The 26,438-nt window shown below is 42.6% G+C and overlaps 1 protein-coding gene across 3 annotated transcripts in view; it reads right to left on the bottom strand.

Moving 5' to 3' along the window:
* Positions 1-828: 828 nt before the first annotated feature.
* Positions 829-26,438, bottom strand: part of LOC129866679 (contactin-1a-like) — a 120,953-nt gene continuing 95,343 nt past the window's right edge. For all 3 annotated transcript variants that reach the window (XM_055939482.1, XM_055939480.1, XM_055939481.1), the window contains exons 17-25: positions 20,330-20,491; positions 15,806-15,955; positions 13,356-13,426; positions 12,238-12,472; positions 11,215-11,318; positions 10,776-10,965; positions 10,399-10,511; positions 6,517-6,673; positions 829-4,976 (exon numbers count right to left, since the gene is read on the bottom strand). In XM_055939482.1, the coding sequence (XP_055795457.1) occupies positions 4,897-4,976; positions 6,517-6,673; positions 10,399-10,511; positions 10,776-10,965; positions 11,215-11,318; positions 12,238-12,472; positions 13,356-13,426; positions 15,806-15,955; positions 20,330-20,491 (1,262 nt within the window). In that variant the 3' untranslated portion in view covers positions 829-4,896. The remainder of the gene's footprint in view (positions 4,977-6,516; positions 6,674-10,398; positions 10,512-10,775; positions 10,966-11,214; positions 11,319-12,237; positions 12,473-13,355; positions 13,427-15,805; positions 15,956-20,329; positions 20,492-26,438) is intronic.

Raw genomic sequence — 26,438 nt, 5'->3', positions numbered from 1 at the left:
TTGACTTTTATCGCTCACTTTGGCTAGAATCAATGCTGGGCTGCTATGTGCTATGTGCTATGCTAATATAACGATTTATTGTGTTTTCGCTATAAGACACTTAGAAAATCTGAAATATTGTCTGTATTCACAGGATCTGTGTCTTTCGATTAGTGTATGCTGTGTATTTTTACGAAATGTTTGATGATTAGTAAGTAGGTAAACACGTTGCTCAATGTAGTTTTTCTAGTCCATTTGTGACGGTGGGTGCAATTGTAACCTATGCCATCTACCTGAAATATGCACTTTTTTCTAACAAAACCTATCCCATACCATAAATATGTTATCAGACTGTCATCTGATGAGTTTTCTTCTTGGTTAGGGGCTATAAATATCTTAGTTTAGCCGAATTGGTGATAACTACTGGTGTTGGTGGACAAATAAAAGATGGTGGATTATGCTAATGTGTTTTTAGGTAATAGATGTACATCTTTACATATTGTGTCTTCCCTGTAAAACATTTTAAAAATCGGACATGTTGGCTGGATTCACAAGATCTGTGTCTTTCATTAGCTGTATTGGACTTTAATGTGTGAAAGTTAAATATTTAAAAAAAATATTTTTTTTGAATTTCGCGGCTCTGCCTTTTCAGTGGGGGGGGGGGGGCACCCTCATCCTAGACAGGTTAAAACCGCATTTCAGCCGGTGTCTATTCAACAAGTTACCACCAGCTAAATCTATGACGTTAAAATGCCTATTTCCTCTGTTCCATCTGCACAATCCACTGTTTTATCAGCCCAGTCAGGCAACTAGGCGTATGTCGCAGGTCACTACTTCACAGGAGAGCTGTTTGAACTTAAACGTTTTTATTTATCAAAATGCGTTCATTGGCAGAAATGACTTCTCGAACATGTGAACTTTCATGAGCCTTAATAACAAACTTGTATTCCATCTGTAAATACAGTGGCTTGCCAAAGTATTCACCCCCCTGGCATTTTTCCTGTTTTGTTGCCTTACAATCTGGAATTAAAATAGATTTTTTGGGGGTTTGTATCATTTGATTTACACAACTGCCTGCAACTTTGAAGATGCAAAATATTTTTTATTGTGAAACAAACAAGAAATAAGACAAAAAAAATGAAAACTTGAGCATGCATTCACCTCCCCAAAGTCAATACTTTGTAGAGCCACCTTTTGCAGCAATTACAGCTGCAAGTCTCTTGGGGTATGTCTCTATAAGCTTGGCACATATAGCCACTGGGATTTTTGCCCATTCTTCAAGGCAAAACATAACTGTGTCCAGTGTTCCTTCAAGTTGGATGGGTTCCACTGGTGTACAGCAATCTTTAAGTCATACCACAGATTCTCAATTGAATTGAGGTCTGGGCTTTGACTAGGCCATTCCAAGATATTTAAATGTTTCCCCTTAAACCACTCGAGTGTTGCATTAGCAGTATGCTTAGGGTCATTGTCCTGCTGGAAGGTGAACCTCCGTCCCAGTCTCAAATCTCTGGAAGACTGAAACAAGTTTCCCTCAAGAATTTCCCTGTATTTAGTGCAATCCATCATTCCTTCAATTCTGACCAGTTTTCCAGTCCCTGCCACCAAAAACATCCCCATAGCATGATGCTGCCACCACCATGCTTCACTGTGGGGATGGTGTTCTTGGGTTGATGAGAGGTGTTGGGTTTGCGCCAGACATTTTCCTTGATGGCCAAAAAGCTCAATTTTAGTCTCATCTGACCAGAGTACCTTCTTCCATATGTTTGGGGAGTCTCCCACATGCTATTTGGCGAACACCAAACATATTTGCTTATTTCTTTCTTTAAGCAATGTTTTTTTTCTGGCCACTCTTCCAATAAAGCCCAGCTCTGTGGAGTGTACGGCTTAAAGTGGTCCGATGGACAGATACTCCAATCTCAGCTGTGGAGTTTTGCAGCTCCTTCAGGGTTACCTTTGGTCTCTTTATTGCCTCTCTGATTAATGCCCTCCTTGCCTGGTCTGTGAGTTTTGGTGGGTGGCCCTCTCTTGGCAGGTTTGTTGTGGTGCCATATTCTTAAAAAATGTTAATAATGGATTTAATGGTGCTCCGTGGGATGTTCAAAGTTTCGGATATTTTTTTATAACTCAACCCTTATCTGTACTTCTCCACAACTTTGTCCCTGACCTGTTTGGAGAGCTCCTTCGTCTTCATGGTTCCACTTGCTTGGTGGTGCCCCTTGCTTAGTGGTGTCGCAGCCTCTTGGGCCTTTCAGAACTGGTGTATATATACTGAGATCATGTGACAGGTATGTGACACTTAGATTGCACACAGGTGGACTTTCTTTAACTAATTATGTGACTTCTGAAGGTAATTGGTTGCACCAGATCTTATTTAGGGGCTTCATAGTAAAGGGGGTGAATACATATGCACGCACCAGTTTTCCGTTTATTATTCTTTATAATTTTTTGAAACAAGTAATTTTCTTCATTTCACTTCACCAATTTGGACTATTTTGTGTATGTCCATTACATGAAATCCAAATAAAAATCCATTTAAATTACAAGTTGTAATGCAGCAAAATAGGAAAAAAACGCCAAGGGGGATGAATACTTTTGCAAGGCTCTATACAAATAAAATTGTTAAATTACGAGCACAGTTGGTTAAAAAGACAGCAACCTTCCCGCTAGTCATGATTGGCTGAGATAATGAGTGGGCTGGACATGCCAAGAGATGAGTTTGGATTGGTCTGCCATATAGCAGGCTTCTGTCTATTTGAGCTGGTCATTATGTCTAGGTAATCCTATCTAACACGGCTTTTTTATTTGATTTATCGTGTAGTAAAACTTAACAAAAGACTCCAACTATGCAAGTATCCATTTCAATAGAATGTCACTGCAACAACTGTTTCAGAGCACTCTTGTCTGAGTGTGCCAGAGTGCAGAATAACAGCAGTTAAATATGTCAGTAAGCGTTGGCAAAAAAGCGTACAAGCAAAACAGGATGTCTTATTTAATGAAAGGGGTTGCAATCTGCCGTGAAGCATTCGTCCATGTATACGGGTAAGAGTCTAGCTACAGTTTCAGATATTATACGTTTATAATTTTGTCAGAAAGTTGTTTTCATTGCAAGCTAACGCTTGCTGTTAGCGAGCTAGCTGACATTAGATGGCAGGCCCGCTAGCTAATATTATGTTTATGATCTGTGTGTAGTAACTTCAATGTTATATCAGAATGCCATTTCGCATTGCTAGTTATAGCCTAATGTTAGCAAGCTAACTAGCTAACACTGAACCTATTTGGGTAACTTTAGCTAGCTATGACAATCGTTTTGTATTGCTAGTACTCTATGGATTGGGATTATGGTTCATTGTTTAGCCCCACCCATTTTAAGAGGGTGTGAACAATGCTGCATGGGTGTAGACAAAGGAGAGCTCTCCAGTAGGTACCAAAACATTCAAAGGCCATTTTCTCAAAAGTGAGTTTACAAGTTTATCAACTTTCAAAGCAGAATTACTTTCCCATTGTTCTTCAAAATGCAGTGTATGATATACCATTTTGTAGCTCTGAGTCTCCACTTTTATCCAATGTACAAAACACAACTTCAAATTTTGAGACCGATTTAAGCCGGTCGGTCACAATTTATAAACTTGATCTCCACTATAAAAAGCATCTAGACATGATCTCACATTTCTTTAAGACTAACATTTAGTTTTCAACAGCGGAGATTTGTATAAACCTTGCTGTCTGTCTCTCAGATATTTGCAACATTGTTTCAATATTCGAACTTGTCGGGAGTCCGGATAAGAGACAGACAGACAGGCAGGCAGCTTTTCTCAGCCAGTCGAAATCATGAATCAGCATAATTTTTATGGATATATACAAACTGCAGGTCTGATATGTTTTCAAGCTAATTCTTGTTCCCAACAGTTTGTCAATACATTCAACTTTTACATACACATGTGCTAAAAATGCTCGCGTCACTCTGGCTGAGAAGTTTCTCTTGTTCTGTCAGGAAAATCTTTCCGATAACAATGTCGACATGCAAACACTTGTAAACTGGTCTATTCATTTTAGAGAATGTTATGAGTTGGAAATAAGCATGTTTTTGTGAGATAAAAAAAATCAATGTTTCTCTGAACAAAGAAGTTACAGCGTTAATAGTAAGCTATATGTACTGGCTATATGTACTTATTCGATAGCAAAACCATATACGTTGCATATATTATATTAGTATTACATGAATTGCTCTTTTTGTCTGATGATGTTCGATAAGATACATCTTAGGATGTGGTTTGACTGTACCTCTGTAAGGGGATGGTGTAATTCATCTTGAAAAGAAACGAAAGAGGGAAAGAAAAAGCCACTGAAATGCAATTAAAACACATAAAGACATTTTCATAAACTCATACACTTATCCTTCACAGCTATATTACCTGCTAAGCTTATATATACAGTATATGTGGAATGCTATGTTGTAACAATTGTCCATAATGCCATACATCAAATAAAACACACACTTTGAAGCTACTGTACCTTCATGAATGAACAAGAAAGGCCTGTATCACAATATTGTTGGAAACAGTTACCTGCCATCTTTGTGTAGTACCTATGCACTAACACCTCACCCAGTCAAGAGCAAGTCATGGCATTGTGAAAGATAAGTGTAACCGTTTACATATAAGGCATATTGAAAAAGTTGAAAGACCTCCTTAGACGCTCCTCCTTTAAAGATAATGTAGGGTTAAAATAAGAGAGATCCCAGATATCTTCTTTGTCCAAATTTTGTATTGTGTCTTTTTCCACAAACAGAGCCTTAATTCCTCGAAACTGGGTTTTTGGCCTGCGGGGTGAAACCAGAGGTTGTGGAAACCAAAGTTGTCATAGATAGGCGTCAACTTCACAGAGTCTCCTTCACAGATAAAGATGGCGCGACATTCAGAGGCCCATCAGGCAGAGCAGAGCCACCAGGAGCAGGGAGGCCAAGCTGAGGGACTTGGCAGCCATGACGCCTCCAGCTGGAGGGAGACAGACAGAGGCACAATGGTGACGTTTCAATTACATTTTGGGTAACGTTCTAACCTATCAACCAAGCCATGTATATTTGGTCTGTTCTGTTAGGGATCCTGTGTATGGTTTCACGATAGGAAAATATTACATACGCACATCCAATGTGTTTGAGCAGGTAGTGGATATCAAATCATATGTTTAGAAAATTGTTTAAAAAAAAAGAGTGCACACTGCAATTTATGCTTCTATGTTGTTAATTGGCGACAAAGTTTCGACCACTTTCCTTCATGGTTTTATGATATCATGCTGTGTACCACTCTGAGTGGCCCCTCTCCCTACCACCTGTGTAATATGTAATATAAGCCAAAGATTGGATTTAGAATTTGTATGGCAAGACAGAGTCAGTTTTTTTTTTTTCAGTGGCAAAATGTGAGTGCCACATCCAATTTGGAGATCGATGACATGCACTGTAAATGACTGGCTGACGGTTGTGGCTGGCTGACACAACATTTACTGTCATAGAGAGTTCACCTCTGTTCAACCCACACATGCTACATTCACGAGGGCTCACTCCAGTAGAGAAGCCATTGGTGAACTGATCACAATTCCAAATGTATGTATAGATGGGTGCATTGTGTAGCCTACAGCTGATTCCTGGGCTGTCATAAAATAGCAGGAGTATTTCAGTTTTAAAGATGGCCACCGAAAGCCAGAGCCATTTGTCACAGTCAACCAGGTGGCCCATGTGACAGGAGCTGTCACTGACATTTTCATAGTGTATATTATTATAGAGGTATAAGATGGGTGGAAAGGCTTTGGTCTAAAGTCCATTACAAAAGCCCGGTGATGGCCCACTGACTTCAGACTGACTGGCCGCCTGACTGAATGACTGGCTGAGTGGATGGGGTGGAGGATGGAGGGTTGGCTGAGAGTCTGGGTGGATGGATCAAGGGGTAGAGGGGGTCTTGTGAGAAGAGGAAGAGGGAAACCCCCTCCTGGGTAGCTGTTATCATGTAGGCCAGGCCCACCTGACAGCTTGATTTCACAGACTCCTGGGAATCAGAGCTCCGGGGGGATTATAATGTAGGGGGTTTGACAAATGGAGGGCCAGCTGCCTTGGATAAGATGGTGATATCTCCCCACCGCACCAAATATGGGATTCAACTTCAGATGGATTACAGTGCTTCACTCAAGTGTAGCCAGAAGAGGACTGGCCACCCCTCATAGCCTGGTTCCTCTCTAGGTTTCTTCCTAGGTTTTGGCCTTTCTAGGGAGTTTTTCCTAGCCACCGTGCTTCTACACCTGCATTGCTTGCTGTTTTGGGGTTTTAGGCTGCGTTACTGTACAGCACTTTGAGATATCAGCTGATGTACGAAGGGCTATATACATACATTTGATTTGATTTGATTATGTTGGCAGTGTGTTACTTTAATCTATAGCACCTCCTCACAATCAGCCTCCATTTTGTGTCATATTAATTTCTGCCTCTAAAAGGGGCCTTAAACATTTTTGTAAATGTATTATGTTGATATTTGATTGGTGTGTTACCTGAGATGCGTACTTGGGCCACAGCCCCGTCCCCTCCCTCGCTGTGAGCCCTGACCTCCACTATGTAGTCCCCATCCTTGTGCATGGGCAGGTCTATGGACCGTTTCCCAGTGGTAAACAGCATCCCAGTGGATTTGCTGGCCTGCCTGTACAGGACCTGTATGGAGACCAACACACAGACACAGAGAGAATATTAGATCAGTTCATATATGTTCAGAATAAGGAGCTATGGCTACACCGCAAAAAGTGAAATATAAGCTAGCCTAAATGGTCTTATATTGACTGATAATTCCCTTAATCGTCTTGTATGTATGGGATACACATGGTATACACTGTCCAACGAAATGCTTACTTGCAGGTTCCTTCTCGACAATGCAACAACAATAATAAATAATAAAAGATAAGAATATGAACATAAAATAAATGGCTCAGTAGAATAGAATAAACATTATAGTGTAATACAGGAAGGCACAATTTATAGCCCAATATTTAAATGTGTTTTGGGGAAGGGGGATTGGTGGGCATGTGTTTTAAATTGTGAAGTATTTAGCAATCTTGTAGCAGCAGTTGTGATGTGTGTAGCATCAATGTATGTGTGTGTGTGTGTGTGTGTATGTGTGTGCGTGCGTGTGTGTATGAGTGTACAGTGGCAAGAAAAAGTATGTGAACCCTTTGGAAATACCTGGAGTTCTGCATAAAATGGTCATACAATTTGATCTGATCTTCATCTTAGTCACAACAATAGACAAACACAGTCTGCTTAAACTAATAACACACAAACGATTATACTTTTTCATGTCTTTATTGAACACACAGTGGAGGATGGGGAAAGTATGTGAACCCTTGGATTTAATAACTGGTTGACCCTCCTTTGGCAGCAATAACCTCAACCAAACGTTTTCTGTAGTTGCGGATCAGACTTGCACAACGGTCAGGAAGACCATTCCTCTTTACAAAACTGTTTCAGTTTCAGCAATATTCTTGGGATGTCTGGTGTGAACCGTTCTCTTGAGGTCATGCCAGAGCATCTCAATCAGGATGAGGTCAGGACTCTGACTGGGCCACTCCAGAAGGCACATTTTCTTCTGTTCAAGCCATTCTGTTGTTGATTCACTTCTGTGTTTTGGGTTGTTGTCCTGTTGCATCACCCAACTTCTGTTGAGCTTCAATTGGAGGACAGATAGCCTTACATTCTCCTGCAAAATGTCTTGATAAACTTGGGAATTCATTTTTCTGTCGATGATAGCAAGCTGTCCAGGCCCTGAGGCAGCAGAGCAGTCCCAAACCATGACGCTCCCTCCACCGTACTTTACAGTTGGGATGAGGTTTTGATGTTTGTGTGCTGTGCCTTTTTTTCTCCACACATAGTGTTGTGTGTTCCTTCCATACAACTCAACTTTAGTTTCATCTGTCCACAGAATATTTTGCCAGTACCGCTGTGGAACATCCAGGTGCTCTTTTTCGAACTTCAGACGTGCAGCAATGTTTTTTTGGGACAGCAATGGGTTCTTCCATGGTGTCCTCCCATGAACACCATTCTTGTTTAGTGTTTTACGTATTGTAGACTTGTCAACAGAGATGTTAGCATGTTCCAGAGATTTCCATAAGTCTTTACCTGATACTCCAGGATTCTTCTTAACCTCATTGAGCATTCTGCACTGTGCTCTTGCAGTCATCTTTGCAGGACGGCCACTCCAAGGGAGAGTAGCAACAGTGCTGAACTTTCAACATTTTAGACAATTTGTCTTACCGTGGACTGATGAATATCAAGGCTTTTAGAGATACATTTGTAACACTTTCCAGCTTTATGCAAGTCAACAATTCCTAATCTTAGGTCTTCTGAGATTTTGTTCGAGGCATGGTTCACATCAGGCAATGCTTCTTGTGAATAGCAAACTCTTTTTATAGAGTAGGGCAGCTCTAACCAACATCTCCAATCTCGTCTCATTGATTGGACTCCAGGTTAGCTGACTCCAATTAGCTTTTGGAGAAGTCATTAGCCTAGGGGTTCACATACTTGTTCCAACCTTCACTGTGAACGGTTAAAGTTGTGTGTTATTAGTTTAAGCACACTGTGTTTGTCCATTGTTGTGACTTAAATTAAGATCAGATCCAATTTGATGACAAATGTATGAAGAAATCCAGGTAATTACCAAGGGTTCACATAATTCTTCTTGCCACTGTATATCTATGTGAGTGTATGAATGAGTGAGTGCATGTGTGCTAAGGTACAGAGAGTCGGTGCAGGTCAGTGCAGGTGACTAGTCTAGAGGGGCCAGCTCTCTGCCGACTCTCTCGCTTGTAGATAGAGCCTGTTGGTCTCTGAGCCTGTTGGCATCAGACCTCATACTCCAATACCGTCTGCTCGACAGTAAGGATGCTGCCAGCCTTCCACACTGCTTCGACTAGATGTCCTGGATGGGTGGGAACACGGTCCCGGTGTTGTACTGGACCGTCTTCACCCGTTGGAGGGCCTTTCGGTCGTGGATGGAGCGTTTCCCCCGTCCCAGGCCGTGATGCAACTGGTCAGGACGCTCTCAATGGCGAAGAAGGTAGTATTAGGAGAGGACCCGGGGTGGCATGCCAAATTTCAGCCTTAATTTGACAGCCTTAGGAAGTAGAGATGCTGTTGCGCCCTCTTGACAAGAGTGGTGGTGCTGTTGGTCCATGTCAAGTCCTCGGTAATGTGGACGCCAAGGAACTTAAAACGTCTCCCTCGCTCTACTGCAGTCCCATCGATGTGGATCGGGGAATGTTCCCTCCTCTGCTTCCTGAAGTCAACAATTAAGTCCTTTGTTTTGCTGACGTCGAGGGAGAGGTTGTGGGCCTGGCACCACAATTCCGCTTACCTCCTCTCTATAGGCCGACTCTTCATGGTTGGCTATGAGGCCTTACCACCGTGGTTTCGTCAGCAAACTTGATGTTGCAGCGGGTCAAGCTTGGAGGGAACAATAGTGTTGACTGCTAAACTGTAGTCAATGATCAGTAAGCTCACACAGGTGTTCCTCTTGCCTCGATGTGTTACGGCCATGTGAATAGTGATAGAAATGGCATCTACCATGGATCTGTTGGAGCGGTAGGCAAATTGGAGTGGGTCCAGTGTGCCTGGCGTGCTGGCCTTAACGTGGGCCATGACCAGGCCCTTGAAGCACTTCATGATGAGCGGGGTGAGTGCGACAGGGCGATTTGGGCATGATACCTTGTTCTTCTTGGGCACTGGGATGATGGTGGTGTCCTTGAAGCAGGTGGGCACTACGGCCTGGGACAGGTTGAATATGTCCGAGAAGACGCCCGCCAGCTGGTCAGAACACACTCTGAGGATGCGGCCAGGGATGCCATCTGGGCTGGCAGCTTTGTGAGTATTTACTCTTTTGAGGGTTTTCCTCACGTCAGCTTTAGAGAGCGAAAGCACCTGGTCGTACGGAGCAGCGAGAGTCTTCCTGGACGGCTCGGTATTGTCCGCCTCGAAGCGACCATCGTACGTGTTAAGATTCTCTGGGAAGGAGGCTTTGGTTCCCTTACTTGTAATACGCCTTTTTATTTGGTTAAAATAAGCAAAACTATCGGCCAATGATGTTAGATTATTTAACTTGGTAAAAAGTGAATTATCACTTCAATATAAGATATTTAGGCTTGCTTAGATTTCACTTTTTGCAGTGTATGAGAAAGGCACTTGAGTCAACTGTATGTTGTGTCGAGTTAATGTGGACCTTCTAGCTTGGTTGAGTTTTGAAAGCTGTAGCTTTAAGACATCTGTTACGTCTCATGTGCGTATGCGGCAGATGCTGGAGAGAGACTATGTGTTGATCTGAAGTACAGCCCTTCTTCTTTTGTTGTTGACTACACTACAAGCTTCCGTGCATTTGTAAAAACTGTACCCACCTTGTAGCCATCTATTGTTGATTCGTTGGCCAAGGGTTCGACATGTTCCCAGGCGATGTTTACTGACGTTCCTTTCAGCTTTTTACTGATTATTTTAGGAGGCCGGCTTGGGGCTGGCGAAAAACAGAAGAAAAATTGTTCTACAGTGTAAGGATCATGTGACAATCAAACAGAATCAGTGAGATCACACTTTTGCGGTACATAACTCAGAATATGCTGACGATTATTTAGCTGTGGACCAGTCTCACCGACACAGATTAAGCCTAGTCCACCACTAAGACACTTTCAATAGAGAAACTCCATTGAAAAAATGTTTTAGTCTAAGAGTAGTTTTCATTTATTTCCAGGAAACAAGCCCTGGAGATAAAAATACGTACGGGCTTTCTTGGTGTAGATCTGCAAGTGTTGGCTGCTGGGTCCGTATCCGGCTGCATTGTAGGCCTTGACCTCTACGAGGTAGTGGGAGTCTGGGGTCATATTATCCAGCCTGGTCTGGTTCTCTCTGCTGGACACCACCACCCTCTGACTGGACGTCTCGCTGTCCTCCGCCTTCCTCCAGTACCGCACCTGGACAGGAGAAGAAGGAGACGGCCACAGAGACTCAATATACTGTATATAATATTCTAGGGCCTAAATACTTCCTGGTAAAATAATATGGTAACGACTATTAGCTGATTGTACTGGATCAAATACAACTCAGTACTCAGGGTTTGTCCATTGTTTGGAGGACTCTGGGTTGGTGCAGACAGGTCGCTTCTACTTCTATCTGATAAACAGTCATGTTACTCCTCATAGACACAGACACATAGTACTGACCTGGTAGCCTTCTACGGTGTGCTGAGTGACAGGAAGCCACCACACGATGGCCTCAGTGGCGGACAGCGCCCTGGCCCCCACACTAGTAGGGGCTTTAGATGGCACTGGTGGCACACACAGATAGATAATTTAAGATACTATAAGACAGAGAGAGAGAGACCCTGTAAAAGTATTTCCTCCATATACCCACCTACAGTAACTATCAATTTTATATGAATATAGTTTTTCTTTCACTTTACTTCATGTTTACTTCATGTTGGCACCAAGTCTGACCTGTTCATGCAGACCTCCCCCAGTCTTGGTAAGGAGGCATCTGTTAACAGGCATTAATCATGACCTAGAACAAACTCAGTGACAGAAATCTCTCTCATCACATTCTTTCTGCTCTCCAACAAACACTTTCCTCTGAGTTACGACCCATGGCACACTCTCAGAGTATTCGCTGTCCTTCCTTTGATGTTTAAATCTCACGCGGGGAGCCGCGCCCGAGAAACCTTCACGCACACGTCATCGGGCTTAACTGAATGCTTCTGCCCTTCTTTTACACTCCCAACGAGCGTTACCACGGCAACCGAGCATCTCTCCGTAGTGGCTATCTTGATTGTCTGTCAGCTGAAGTTAATAAGTGGGCTAAATGCTTGGCATCCTTGGGGCGAATAATCAGCTTTCTGGCTCATGCCACAAAGATCACGATAATCCTACTCTGATGAGGGCGGGGAACGGAGGGAGGAAGAGAGGTGGGGAGAGAGGGTAGGGAGGGTTCACATTCTAAGGGTACAATTCTTCACATTCATCTTTGGGATTAGTTATTAAGTATATCCCGCTCCATTAAAAAGTCACCGTGCTGATAAATAATTGACACTGACAGATTGAAACAGTTGATATGAAGGCGTGGCGTTCTGAAGAGCCCAGCTCTCTCTATGCTGCTGACAGAGTACAATAATCTGGGGTCAGTTTCCCCTGTTTTCCCACCTACGCTTGCGGTTGGGCTTAGGAGTAAGATGATCCTAGATCTGTGCTTACCGTCCCGCGCAGAGTAGACGACAGCCATGAGACTATAGGGTCCTTCCCCTTTGCTGTTGAAGGCCTTGACTTTGACCTCAAACTCTGTGGAGGCGAGGATGGAGGAGTCTTTGTGGACGTAGTGTTTAGCCTCGGGGTCTGCCACAGTCACCTTCCTCCACTCGTAGCCATCCCGGGGCTTGAAGGCGATGATGTAGCCAAAGTTACGTCCATAGTAGTACTGTGGCTGCACCGGCTGGAGGTAGACGGAATAGGAACGAGAGTTGAAAGACTAAGAATAACAGAAATATCCACAGCAAGAAAGACATCCTTGCAGACAGAGTTATGCTGAGTGACAAGACAATGGCCAGACCCAAAATAAGGGCTTATCATCACTCTAAAGCATGTTTATATAATATATAATACTATTCTAGTAAACACGACGACTGTGTTACTGACACAGTGTTTATTCCAAAGTTCTGACACTCTTATTATTAGACCAACACCCTCTCCCCATGCCTCGTCTCCCCGCTTGGCTCAGGCACCATCAGACCATATGTTCTGCGTGACGTACATGCATCAGACACCGCTAACCTCTAAGCGCACACAGTTAACCTTTAAAGACACAAGGCCTCATCACATCGACCAACTGCTGTGGGATCGATGCTGCCAGGCTTCGAGCAAGGAAAAGGCAATTTGCCCAGGAGCGCAATAGGAATTTGTCAAAAGGGGGCAGCAGAGAAACGGAGGCTAGCTAACGCTTGATATCTATCCCTGGTAGATTTGCTGGTGTGAGTGTAAACGAGCGAGAGACCGATACAAAAGCCTTTCTGGATACCAGTCTTTATCCGTCAAACCGTACGGTTATGAATGTGCTGTGGTGGGATGTGTCTTCCTCCATGAATATAGCCACCGTACTTTTCACAGGTGTTTTGCACTGCCTTGCAAAGAGGAGAGAGGGAAAAAAAGGCAAAGACGAAATGTATTTTGCATGTGCAAAACTTCTGCCAATGCTTGTCTCCGTTGGCTTGCTCCTGGCTGCTGTCAGATCAGATTTAGGAGGGAAGTTGAAGGAGGGAAGTTTGTGGTCATAGTTCACCCTGGCAGAGACCGGGGGAAAAAGTATTGGCTCGACCTACCGTCCAAGTTATGGTCAGCTCCCTGCTGTTCCCGCCACCGCCGCCGATGTCTGAGGGAGCCACCACAGGAACTAAAAGCAAAACGCCAAGATCTGAGTTCACATTCGCAGGCCAGTATTCACAAAGCACATCAGACTAGGATCCAGCCTGTCCATTTTAATCATATTCGTTATGATCTAAAAGGTCAAACGAGATCCTAGATCAGCACTGCTACTTTGAGACACTTTGTGAATATGGGCCATTGTCCACACAGTACAATGCCAAACAACACATACTGTACCCTTCCACTAGCACCCGTACTGATGCAGCATTGGCTTTGCAAATACCATATCACTGTCACTAATGCTGCCAAGTGCAACACCTTAATGTTCATATGGGACCGATGCCACACTGTGGGGGTAGAAATGCTACAGCTCTTTCCTGCTCTGCTTACAGCTCAGTCTTATCTCATGTGTGTAGAAAGGTTCCACTATGGCCTATTTTTTCCAATGTTGAACTTAAATTAGCTCATATGGCCGACTGGGGTTCAAAAGCAGATCTCCAGTTCAAAAGCAGATCTCCAGATCTCCTGCTGAGCTCAAGCCTAGGCCAGTGGTCACCAACCGGTTGATAGTGATCTCCATGGCATTCGTAGTCGATCGCCAAACATTTATGTTAAAAAAATATATATTTTATTTATTTATCGCAGTTGGCAGTAGGTACATTTGATTCAGAAGCTCTTGCGCCGGGAAGGCAAAGAGTTCCCATTTTGAACCATTTCATGTGTCTGAAGGTAGAACTCCGCATACCCGACCCGGCAGTCCTAGAGAGCAAATCAAGTGAACCTATAGGTCTACCGCTGGCCAATCAGATAGCTCAGATCACCGTGTTTGCACAGTTTCCTCGAACCATAGGCTGTAGAAAGAAGCCTGGCGTGCACAGCAAAGTTGATACTGTGAGACTTCAAAACGTTTAAAACCATGACTAGAGAGAGACTCAATGAATACGGCAAAGAGCTGCTGTTTTTATAAGTAAGTTCATGCTTAAGTTGTTACTCAGCACTGTCAACACTTTGCTCAACACTTTTAGAAGCCATAAAATGTGTGCTCTCCCTACTTTCACACACACTACAACCAGCACCGCAGCAGTAATGAATGAGTATAGCAAAGTGTTTCGATTAGCTTGCGTTGCTACTGTATTATTAGCGGTTTGTGTCTCCTTTAATATCAAGGAATATTTCACTTTCTCTGGTCATAGGAGTAACAACATGAACTGGTGCATGAGGCAGAAATAATGCTGTGCGACTTGAGTTTCGCCATCAGCTGGAAGACCGCGTGTCCCCTTTTCTCAGCAGAGAGCGAGCAGAGGGACGGTGAGTCGGGTGAGAGGCAGCCTCACCGCTGCCCTCTCTCTACCTCCCTCTCCTCAGACTGGAGAAAGGGGGATACCTAGTCACAAATGAATGCATTCAAATGTAATGTGTCTTCCGCATTTAACCCAACCTCTCAGAACCAGAGAGGTGCGGAGAGCTGCCTTAATCGACGGCATCAGCGTCCGGGAAGCAGTTGTTGTTGGGGGGCCTTGCTCAAGGGCAGAGCGGACAATTTTTCCACTTTGCCAGCTCTGGGATTTAAACAAGCAACCTTTCGTTACTGGCCCAACGCTTTTAACCTTTTACTGCAGTGGGGTAAATCAGGGTCACACAGAGTATTTCTTGGTAGTCTTAAACAAATTTACTTTGAAACAAAAGTATGCACCTGACACACATGGTTATGGACGTACCTTGTCAGATATAGAGTTGAAATGTATTCAATATGACACTTTATAATACATCACAGAAAACGGAAATATAACAAAGATTTTTGACATAGAACCCCGGATTTTCAGCATTTAAAAAATAATCATGTTTATTAATTATGAAATTATGAAAAATATGAATAACATTCCACCCATGAGGCCATTCGGTCATTTGACTGCAGGAAAGGGCTACCCGTTAGCCTACCTGCCTAAACTGACCATCAGATGCAGGCCATCAGTCCAGTAAAATAAATGATAGAAAATCATTATGCTCACTCAGCTATGCCTCACAAGGAATACAATTACCAGTGTGATCATATACCCAACATTTTTAAATGTGATTTCTAAATGGTCTGAGAAGAACGACATTGGCAGGGCAATTCAAGCATAGCCAACATGTAGTGATAATGTATTGGGCCTATAGCCTACTGCAAAAACTTTACTGTTTTTAATAGGTTAATGTTGCATAGGCTTACTTTTTTTTTTGTCATGTTAAAAAAAATCTGAATGGTAGATCTTGGCTTGCTTTTGGACTCAGAAAGTGATCTTGGCTCAGGAAAGGTTGGTGACTACTGGCCTAGACATTAGCTCTGGTAGCCAAGACAAGTTTTCATATCTAAGGCAAGGTTACTCATGATGCAATGGCGGTTCCGTACCAGTTCGGTTCCACTCACCTGCCTCCAGCGTGGTGACTTTGGGAGAGGGGCTGCTGGGGTCTCCTGTCCCCAGGGTGTTGGTGGCTATCACCCTGAACTCATACTCTGTCCAGGGAAGCAAGTCCACCACCGTGGCTGTCTCTGCATTTCCTTCCACATCCGGAGGGGCTACAAATCAAATCAAGCTTTATTTACACAGAACATGGAAATGTTCACATTGCAGAAAAAAGAAAACGAAAGAAAGAAAAGAAAGAAAGAAAGAAAGAAAACAAAGAAAAACTTAAGCGTTTACGAAACAAATCAAATCAAATTTTATTTGTCACGTACACATGGTTAGCAGATGTTAATGCGAGTGTAGCGAAATGCTTGTGCTTCCAGTTCCGACAACAAACATAAGAGGAGAAAAAACTCAAGAATAACAATAAAAAACTGAATGACTGAAAAGCATCCTAAGACAGAGACACATAGAAACACATAGTTTCACCTCAGAAAAGTATCAGACAAACAATCATAACATAGTGTGTATAAATGCTGCCAGCACTTGGACGTCTTTTTCACACAAGTTGTATTACCTCGATGCTACTGACCATTTGATATAAATGCTGACCTAGGACTTATGAAACGGTGCCTGTGAGGACGCATTCCATACATTCGGAACACTTGTGGTTTCGGTCTCTGCAGGTTTTGCTTCTTTAATAGCTCCACCATATATCCTGTTGGGGATGGGGGCGCTGTTTAGACTATTTATGCTAATTTGGCTAATTTTTTAAACGGCTTCCCACAAAATCCTTGATCGTACAATATGCATATTATTATTATTATTGGATAGAAAACAGTCTATAGTTTCTATAGGAGTTGAAATTTTGTCTCTAAGTGGAACAGAGCCCATTCTACAGCAATTTCCCTGACATGGAGTCAGATTTGAGAAATGTTGGCCACTCTTCTGAAGTCATTTAAAAGGGCACTGTCGTTGCTATGACTATACGGACACTTCTTACGTCTTCCCCTGGATGCCTTTACGTGATGACGATTCCAACGGGGTCGATTGCGCGTTCACAGGCCCTACAAATGAAAAAACCCTGAAGCTAGTCATTCTTTGGGAGCTGCGTCATGAGCCTAGAGGACACCGGCGCGCACCTGTTCCAAGCGTTAGTTTAGCCTGTTATATTTCTCCGGTCATCTTTTCACTCGTTATAGGAGTTAAAAACATCATAAGGTAGTTAATTTAAAGCGTTTTATAGCAATTTATATCCGTTTAGTGCGATTTTGGGACATTTATTTTTGCAACGATGTGAAAAGTTGGGCACGCTTTTCAGTTCATCCCGAACGCAGTTGACATTTCCACATGGCAAGAGGACAGCTTTCCACCAAAAGACGATTTCTCCCAAGAAAGGATCCTTTGCCCAAGATACTGATGGAAGAACAGCTCAAGGTAGGACATTTTTATTATGATAAATCGTGTTTCTGTCGAAACATTTTAGTGGCTTAGGACGCCATGTTTTTTGACGTAGCTTCGCTTGGCGCAAACTGTATTGAAAAGTAAGGATAAATTAAAAAATGTAATAACGCAATTGTATTAAGAATTAAATTGTCTATCAATCCCTGTCCACCCTATATTTTTTAGTCACGTTTATGAGTATTTATGTATAAGAGTAGATCACTGTCTAAGTGGCGCAAGGACATTTTCTGACCAGCTGAGCTACATTTCACATTGTCTAACCATGATTTTGGTGGCTAAATATAAACATTTTCGATCAAACTGTATATGCATGTTGTAATGTGATGTTACAGGAGTGTCATCGGAAGAATTCTGAGAAGGTTAGTGAAAAAATTAATATCTTTTGGCGATGTTGACTTTTATCGCTCACTTTGGCTAGAATCAATGCTGGGCTGCTAATTGCTATGTGCTAAGCTAATATAACGATTTATTGTGTTTTCGCTGTAAGACACTTAGAAAATCTGAAATATTGTCTGTATTCACAGGATCTGTGTCTTTCGATTCGTGTATGCTGTGTATTTTTACGAAATGTTTGATGATTAGTAGTTAGGTACACACGTTGCTCATTGTAATTATTCTAGTCCATTTGTGATGGTGGGTGCAATTGTAAACTATGCCATCTACCTGAAATATGCACTTTTTTCTAACAAAACCTATCCCATACCATAAATATGTTATCAGACTGTCATCTAATGAGTTTTTTTCTTGGTTAGGGGCTATAAATATCTTAGTTTAGCCGAATTGGTGATGGCTACTGGTGTTGGTGGACAAATAAAAGATGGTGGATTATGCTAATGTGTTTTTAGGTAATAGATGTACATCTTTACATATTGTGTCTTCCCTGTAAAACATTTTAAAAATCGGAAATGTTGACTGGATTCACAAGATCTGTGTCTTTCATTAGCTGTATTGGACTTTAATGTGTGAAAGTTAAATATTTTAAAAAAATATTTTTTTTGAATTTCGCGGCACTGGTTTTTCAGTGGGGGGGGGGGGGGTGTGCCGCTAGCGCCACGCTGATCCTAGACAGGATATCTGGCGCTTCTAAAAAACAGTTTTTGCTATGTCATGGGGTATTGTGTGTAGATAGATTTTTTATTTATTTAATCCAATTTAGAAGAAGGCTGTAATGTCACAAAATGTGGAAAAAGTGAAGGGGTCTGAATACTTTCCCGAAAGCACTGTATGTATCTGGCACTTAGCCAGCCAGAGTGGCACCACAGCAGTCTCCACAGCAGTGTTAGTTTATTTGACCAGAATTTGGGGTTCATGGAGTAAAAAAAAATAAAGTATTTTATTGGACCGATAGACAGTAGGAGAGAGACAGAAAAAGGTTGGAGAGGAGACACTAGTATGGGTTCTGAAAGCGGCAGCACAAACTGCAAGACCTACACATTTAAGGTACTTATTTGACCGTCTACAGTTTGATGTACAGTACCAGTAAAAAGTTTGGACTAACCTAAACATTCAAGGGTTTTTCTTTATTTTTGCTATTTTCTACTTTGTAGAATAATAGTTAAGACATCAAAACTATGAAATAACACATATGGAATCATGCAGTAACCAAAAAAGTGTTAAACAAATCAAAATATATTTTATATTTGAGATTCTTCAAAGTAGCCACCCTTTGCCTTGATGACAGCTTTGCAAACTCTTGGCATTCTCTCAACCAGCTTCACCTGGAATGCTTTTCCCTACAGTCTGGAAGGAGTTCCCACATACGTTGAACACTTGTTCTCTGTTTTTCCTTCACTCTGCGGTCCAACTCATCCCAAACAATCTCAATTGGGTTGAGGTCGGGTGATTGTGGAGGCCAGGTCATCTGATGCAGCACTCCATCACTCTCCTTCTTGGTCAAATAGCCCTTACACAGCCTGGAGTTGTGTTGGGTCATTGTCCAGTTGAAGAACAAATGATAGTCCCACTAAGCACAAACCAGATGGGATGGCGTATCGCTGCAGAATGTTGTGGTAGCCATGCTGGTTAAGTGTGCCTTGAATTCTAAATAAATCACAGACACTGTCACCAGCAAAGCACCCCCACACCATCACACCCCCTCCTCCATGCTTCTCCGCTTGTGTGGTTCCCACCGTGATCATCCGTTCGCCTACTCTGCATCTCACAAAGACATGGCAGTTGGAACCAAAAATCTCAAATTTGAACCCGTCAGACCAAAGGACAGATTTCCACCGGTCTATTGTCCATTGATCATGTTTCTTGGCCCAAGCAAGTCTCTTCTTATTATTGGTGTCCTTCAGTAATGGTTTCTTAGCAGCAATTCGACCATGAAGGCCTGATTCACACAGTCTCCTCTAAACAGTTGATGTTGAGATGTGTCTATTACTTGAAATCTGTAAAGCATTTATTTGGGCTGCAATCTGAGGTGTAGTTAACTCTAATGAACGTATCCTCTGCAGCAGAGGTAATTCTGGGTCTTCCTTTCCTGTGTCGTTCCTCATGAGAGCCAGTTTCATCACAGCGCTTGATGGTTTTTGCCACTGCACTTGAAAAAACTTTAAAGGTTCTTGACATTTTCCGCATTGACTGACCTTCATGTCTTGAAGTAATGATTGACTGTCGTTTCTCTTTGCTTATTTGAGCTGTTCTTGCCATAATATGGACTTGGTCTTTTACCAAATAGGGCTATCTTCTGTATACCACCCCTACCTTGTCACAACACAACTGATTGGCTCAAACGCATTAAGAAGGAAAGAAATTCCACAAATTAACTTTTAACAAGGTACACCTGTTAATGAAAAGGCATTCCAGGTGACTACCTCATGAAGCTGGTTGAGAGAATGCCAAGCGTATGCAGCGCTGTCATCAAGGTAAAAGGTGGCTACTTTGAAGAATCTCAAATAAATATTTGAATTTGTTTAACACTTTTTTTGGTTACTACATGATTCCATATGTGTTATTCCATAGTTTTGATGTCTTCCCTATTATTCTACAATGTAGAAAATAATACAAATAAAGAAAAACTCTGGAATGAGTAGATCCAAACTTTTGACTGGTACTGTATGTCCTTTATTTATTTGACTTACATGTGGTGGCATCTCTCCAGTCCTCCTGAGAGAACGAGTCCCGGCCCTGGATAGTGTATTTAGAGATGGGGCTGTGGTTGTCTGTACCTCGGCTCCAGATCAGACGCACACTCTTATCCCTGATCTCCTCCACGCGCACCCCACCTGGAGACCCAGGTGGACCTGGAGAGAAGGAGAGGAAGAGAGAGTGGAGAGGGAGGGAGGGTGAGTGGGGGAAGCAGGGGAGCAGAGATAATCATTGGTTATTATTACAGAAAATACTAGGTCATGGGTATCATACAAACATACTGCATATGTGCATGCCCATACTGAATAGTAAGGTATAATGTCAAACAAAATAAATATATGCTTTTCCCCTCCTGTTCATGGGTGTATAGACTTTGCAATATTCCTTGCCTGTTAAGTCTACGTTATACTTATACTGCAACTCCTATTCAGAATGAACTGTTTGATGCACATCACACATCCAAACAGGCGATTCCACTGACATCAGTCTTAGCCTTGAGGATGAATACCTTGCTTAGGGCCATTCACATTCATTAACTGAGTCTATGGACCGAGAGCCTTTTTTAAATCCACTGTTTTTCTACTTCTGTCTTCCTGGAGGAGAGAGAGAAGGAGACTCTAATAGAAAACGCAGACTGTTGGGGTGAGTCTCTCTCTCTCAACACACCCACAGCCAGCCGCAGAAATCAAGCAGGACCTTCGTGTCTGTCACAGAATCCACCCAGAGAACTAAGGAGATTAGACTGTAGAGTGACAGAGGGAGAGATTGTGTGTAGAATGAATCAATGAATTAATTAATGAAGGACATTTTATTTTCGTGTCAAATCGCCATTTGGCAACCCATCCCTTACGGGATTAATTGACAGATAAACAAACATTACAATAATTCACTATGGTAATTAAATTATAATTCTTCTTCTGGCATTCTCTGCATTGTGCATCACATAAAGAGTGCATTTTTTTATATATGTATTTTTTATATATACACTGCTCAAAAAAATAAAGGGAACACTAAAATAACACATCCTAGATCTGAATGAATGAAATAGTCTTATTAAATACTTTTTTCTTTACATAGTTGAATGTGATGACAACAAAATCGCACAAAAATTATCAATGGAAATCAAATTTATCAACCCATGGAGGTCTGGATTTGGAGTCACACTCAAAATTAAAGTGGAAAACCACACTACAGGCTGATCCAACTTTGATGTAATGTCCTTAAAACAAGTCAAAATGAGGCTCAGTAGTGTGTATGGCCTCCACGTGCCTGTATGACCTCCCTACAACGCCTGGGCATGCACCTGATGAGGTGGCGGATGGTCTCCTGAGGGATCTCCTCCCAGACCTGGACTAAAGCATCCGCCAACTCCTGGACAGTCTGTGGTGCAACGTGGCGTTGGTGGATGGAGCGAGACATGATGTCCCAGATGTGCTCAATTGGATTCAGGTCTGGGGAACGGGCGGGCCAGTCCATAGCATCAATGCCTTCCTCTTGCAGGAACTGCTAACACACTCCAGCCACATGAGGTCTAGCATTGTCTTGCATTAGGAGGAACCCAGGGCCAACCGCACCAGCATATGGTCTCACAAGGGGTCTGAGGATCTCATCTCGGTACCTAATGGCAGTCAGGCTACCTCTGGCGAGCACATGGAGGGCTGTGCGGCACCCAAAGAAATGCCACCCCACACCATGACTGACCCACAGCCAAATCGGTCATGCTGGAGGATGTTGCAGGCAGCAGAACGTTTTACACGGCGTCTCCAGACTCTGTCACGTCTGTCACGTGCTCAGTGTGAACCTGCTTTCATCTGTGAAGAGCACAGGGCGCCAGTGGCGCTGGTTCGGATGGTGTTCTTCGGCTTGCAAGCCTCCCCCTTTTTCCTCCAAACATGACGATGGTCATTATGGCCAAACAGTTCACTTTTTGTTTCATCAGACCAGAGGACATTTCTCCAAAAAGTATGATCTTTGTCCCCATGTGCAGTTGCAAACCGTAGTCTGGCTTTTTTTATGGCGGTTTTGGAGCAGTGGCTTCTTCCTTGCTGAGAGGCCTTTCAGGTTATGTCGATATAGGTCTCGTTTTACTGTGGAAATAGATACTTTTGTACCTGTTTCCTCCAGCACAAGGTCACAAGGTCCTTTGCTGTTGTTCTGGGATTGATTTTCACTTTTCGCACCAAAGTACATTAATCTCAAGGAGACAGAATGCGCCTCCTTCCTGAGCGGTATGACGGCTGCGTGGTCCCATGGTGTTTATACTTGCGTACTATTGTTTGTACAGATGAACGTGGTACCTTCAAGTGTTTGGAAATTGCTCCCAAGGATGAACCAGACTTGTGGAGGTCTACAATTTTTTTCTGAGGTTTTGGCTGATTTCTTTCGATTTTCCCATGATGTCAAGCAAAGAGACACTGAGTTTGAAGGTAGGCCTTGAAATACATCCACAGGTACACCTCCAATCGACAAAAAAGTATGTCAATTAGCCTATCAGAAGCTTCTAAAGTCATGACATCATTTCCTGAAATTTTCCAAGCTGTTTGAAGGCACAGTCAACTTAGTGTATGTAAACTTCTGACCCACTGGAATTGTGATACAGTGAATTACACGTGAAATAATCTGTCTGTAAACGATTGTTGGAAAAATGACTTGTGTCATGCACAAAGTAGAAGTCCTAACCGACTTGCCAAAACTATAGATTGTTAACAAGAAATTTGTGGAGTGGTTGAAAAACGGGTTTTAATGACTCCAACCTAAGTGTATGTAAACTTCCGACTTCAACTGTACACACTGCATATGTACACATACAGTTGAAGTCGGAAGTTTACATACACTTAGGTTGAAGTCATTAAAACTAGTTTTTCAACTGCTACCCAATCTGTACGATATTCATTAACACGCACACAAGCAATTCGTACTTTGTAAAGAGACTGGATTGCTTGATTCAATTTCCCATCAACCCCAGTCTTTAACAAACTATAGGATAAAGATCCCTATTTACAAAATCAAAAGCTTTCTGGAAATCAATGAAAGATGCAAAAGTAGGCTTCTCTTCATGTAATCTATTTCTAATTATTGTACAGACCGAGAAGATATGACCTATACGGGCTCTGGATTTACAAAAAAACATTTTGTTCTTCCACCAGAACGTTTTGGTCCTCCAAAAATGTAATTCGCCTATTGTTGTGGATGGATGAATATAATTTATAAACCGTACTTAATAAACCTATGCCTCTATAGTTCAGTGGCATTCTCGGGTCGTTTGTTAAAGATTTGGGAATGGGATTCACTTTAGACTTATACCAAGTGGATGGCAGTATACTGTACTCAAAACACATTTTGAGCAAATCATATAGGACGTTAAATCATTTAAATCAAATCAAATTGTATTTGTCACATACACATGGTTAGCAGATGTTAATGCGAGTGTAGCGAAATGCTTGTGCTTCTAGTTCCGACAATGCAGTAATAACCAACAAGTAATCTAACCTAACAATTCCACAACTACTACCTTATACACACAAGTGTAAAGGGATAAAGAATATGTACATAAAGATATATGAATGAGTGATGGTACAGAACAGCATAGGCAAGATGCAGTAGATGGTATAGAGTACAGTATATACATATGAGATGAGTAATGTAGGGTATGTAAACATAAAGTGGCATAGTTTAAAGTGGCTAGTGATACATGTATTACATTAAGATGGCAAGATGCAGTAGATGGTATAGAGTACAGTATATACATATGAGATGAGTAATGTAGGGTATGTAAACATAAAGTGGCATAGTTTAAAGTGGCTAGTGATACATGTATTACATAAAGATGGCAAGATGCAGTAGATGATATAGAGTACAGTATATACATACATATGAGATGAGTAATGTAGGGTATATAAACATTATATTAAGTGGCATTGTTTAAAGTGGCTAGTGGTACATTTTTACATAATTTCCATCAATTCCCATTATTAAAGTGGCTGGAGTTGAGTCAGTCTGTTGGCAGCGGCCACTAAATGTTAGTGGTGGCTGTTTAACAGTCTGATGGCCTTGAGATAGAAGCTGTTTTTCAGTCTCTCGGTCCCTGCTTTGATGCACCTGTACTGACCTCGCCTTCTGGATGATAGCGGGGTAAACAGGCAGTGGCTTGGGTGGTTGTTGTCCTTGATGATCTTTATGGCCTTCCTGTGACATCGGGTGGTGTAGGTATCCTGGAGGGCAGGTAGTTTGCCCCCGGTGATGCGTTGTGCAGACCTCACTACCCTCTGGAGAGCCTTACGGTTGTGGGCGGAGCAGTTGCCGTACCAGGCGGTGATACAGCCCGACAGGATGCTCTCGATTGTGCATCTGTAGAAGTTTGTGAGTGCTTTTGGTGACAAGCCGAATTTCTTCAGCCTCCTGAGGTTGAAGAGGCGCTGCTGCGCCTTCTTCACAACGCTGTCTGTGTGGGTGGACCAATTCAGTTTGTCCGTGATGTGTACCCCGAGGAACTTAAAACTTTCCACCTTCTCCACTACTGTCCCGTCGATGTGGATAGGGGGGTGCTCCCTCTGCTGTTTCCTGAAGTCCACAATCATCTCCTTTGTTTTGTTGACGTTGAGTGTGAGGTTATTTTCCTGACACCACACTCCGAGGGCCCTCACCTCCTCCCTGTAGGCCGTCTCGTCGTTGTTGGTAATCAAGCCTACCACTGTAGTGTCGTCCGCAAACTTGATGATTGAGTTGGAGGCGTGCATGGCCACACAGTCGTGGGTGAACAGGGAGTACAGGAGAGGGCTCAGAACGCACCCTTGTGGGGCCCCAGTGTTGAGGATCAGCGGGGTGGAGATGTTGTTACCTACCCTCACCACCTGGGGGCGGCCCGTCAGGAAGTCCAGGACCCAGTTGCACAGGGCGGGGTCGAGACCCAGGGTCTCGAGCTTGATGACGAGTTTGGAGGGTACTATGGTGTTAAATGCTGAGCTGTAGTCGATGAACAGCATTCTCACATAGGTATTCCTCTTGTCCAGATGGGTTAGGGCAGCGTGCAGTGTGGTTGCGATTGCGTCGTCTGTGGACCTATTCGGTCGGTAAGCAAATTGGAGTGGGTCTAGGGTGTCCGGTAGGGTGGAGGTGATATGGTCCTTGACTAGTCTCTCAAAGCACTTCATGATGACGGAAGTGAGTGCTACGGGGCGGTAGTCGGGGCGGTAGTCAGTTACCTTAGCTTTCTTGGGAACAGGAACAATGGTTTAGGGCAGGGGTGTCAAAGTCAAATGGACGGAGGGCCAAATAAAAAATTTAGCTACAAGCCGAGGGCCGGACTGTTCGAATGTTCATTGAAAAAAATTTAAATGACGCATATAGTCTAGTGAACCTAATTGAACCTACTGAAAACCTAACAAATATATTCCAATATGATCAGATAAATAAAGCAATATTTTCTTATGGCTCTGTCAGTAATCTTTAATTTTCAACAGACACAAAAGACAAATTTCCTTTATATAAAAATCCCCATAACATGAACATTAAATGAAAGAAACCGGTATTCAAGGCACCATCAGTAGCCTATATTTTCTATTTTAGCAAAAGTGGGCTAAATTTACTTCAAAGAAAAAAACAATAATAGCAATTTTCTATCATCCACTCAACTGAAATATTTTTTAAATATAATTGGATTGAAATACAATAAAATAAAGTGCAAAAATCTATTAATCAAAAACAACACTTTGTTTAAGGAGAAGTAACATGCAGTGAAAACAAATATTAAACTTTAACTTTTAAACTTGAACTGAGTAAAAACTCTAAATATGTGATTGCACAGTAATGTTCACTTGTTTGAGGTTGAGGGTGATACTTGGTGGTGTCCCATCTTTTCCACAAGTTCATCAATGTTCGGGGTAAGGCTCTGAGCTGAGGAAATCCTCAGAATTGAGTGGAGGTGTTCAGCAGTAAGTCGACTTCTGTGTGATGTTTTGTTCAGGTTCATCAAAGAAAACAGTTGTTCACACAGGTATGTGCTGCCAAACATAGACAACGTTTGAGCAGCCTGGATGCGCAGCTGGGGCATTGTGTCGGGGAGGAAACGGGCGAACTCCGCAGCACCCACTGCCGCATATTTTG

This window comes from Salvelinus fontinalis, chromosome 12, assembly GCF_029448725.1.
Source record: "Salvelinus fontinalis isolate EN_2023a chromosome 12, ASM2944872v1, whole genome shotgun sequence".
NCBI lineage: Eukaryota > Metazoa > Chordata > Actinopteri > Salmoniformes > Salmonidae > Salvelinus > Salvelinus fontinalis.
This window is presented reverse-complemented; position numbering and strand designations above follow the sequence as displayed.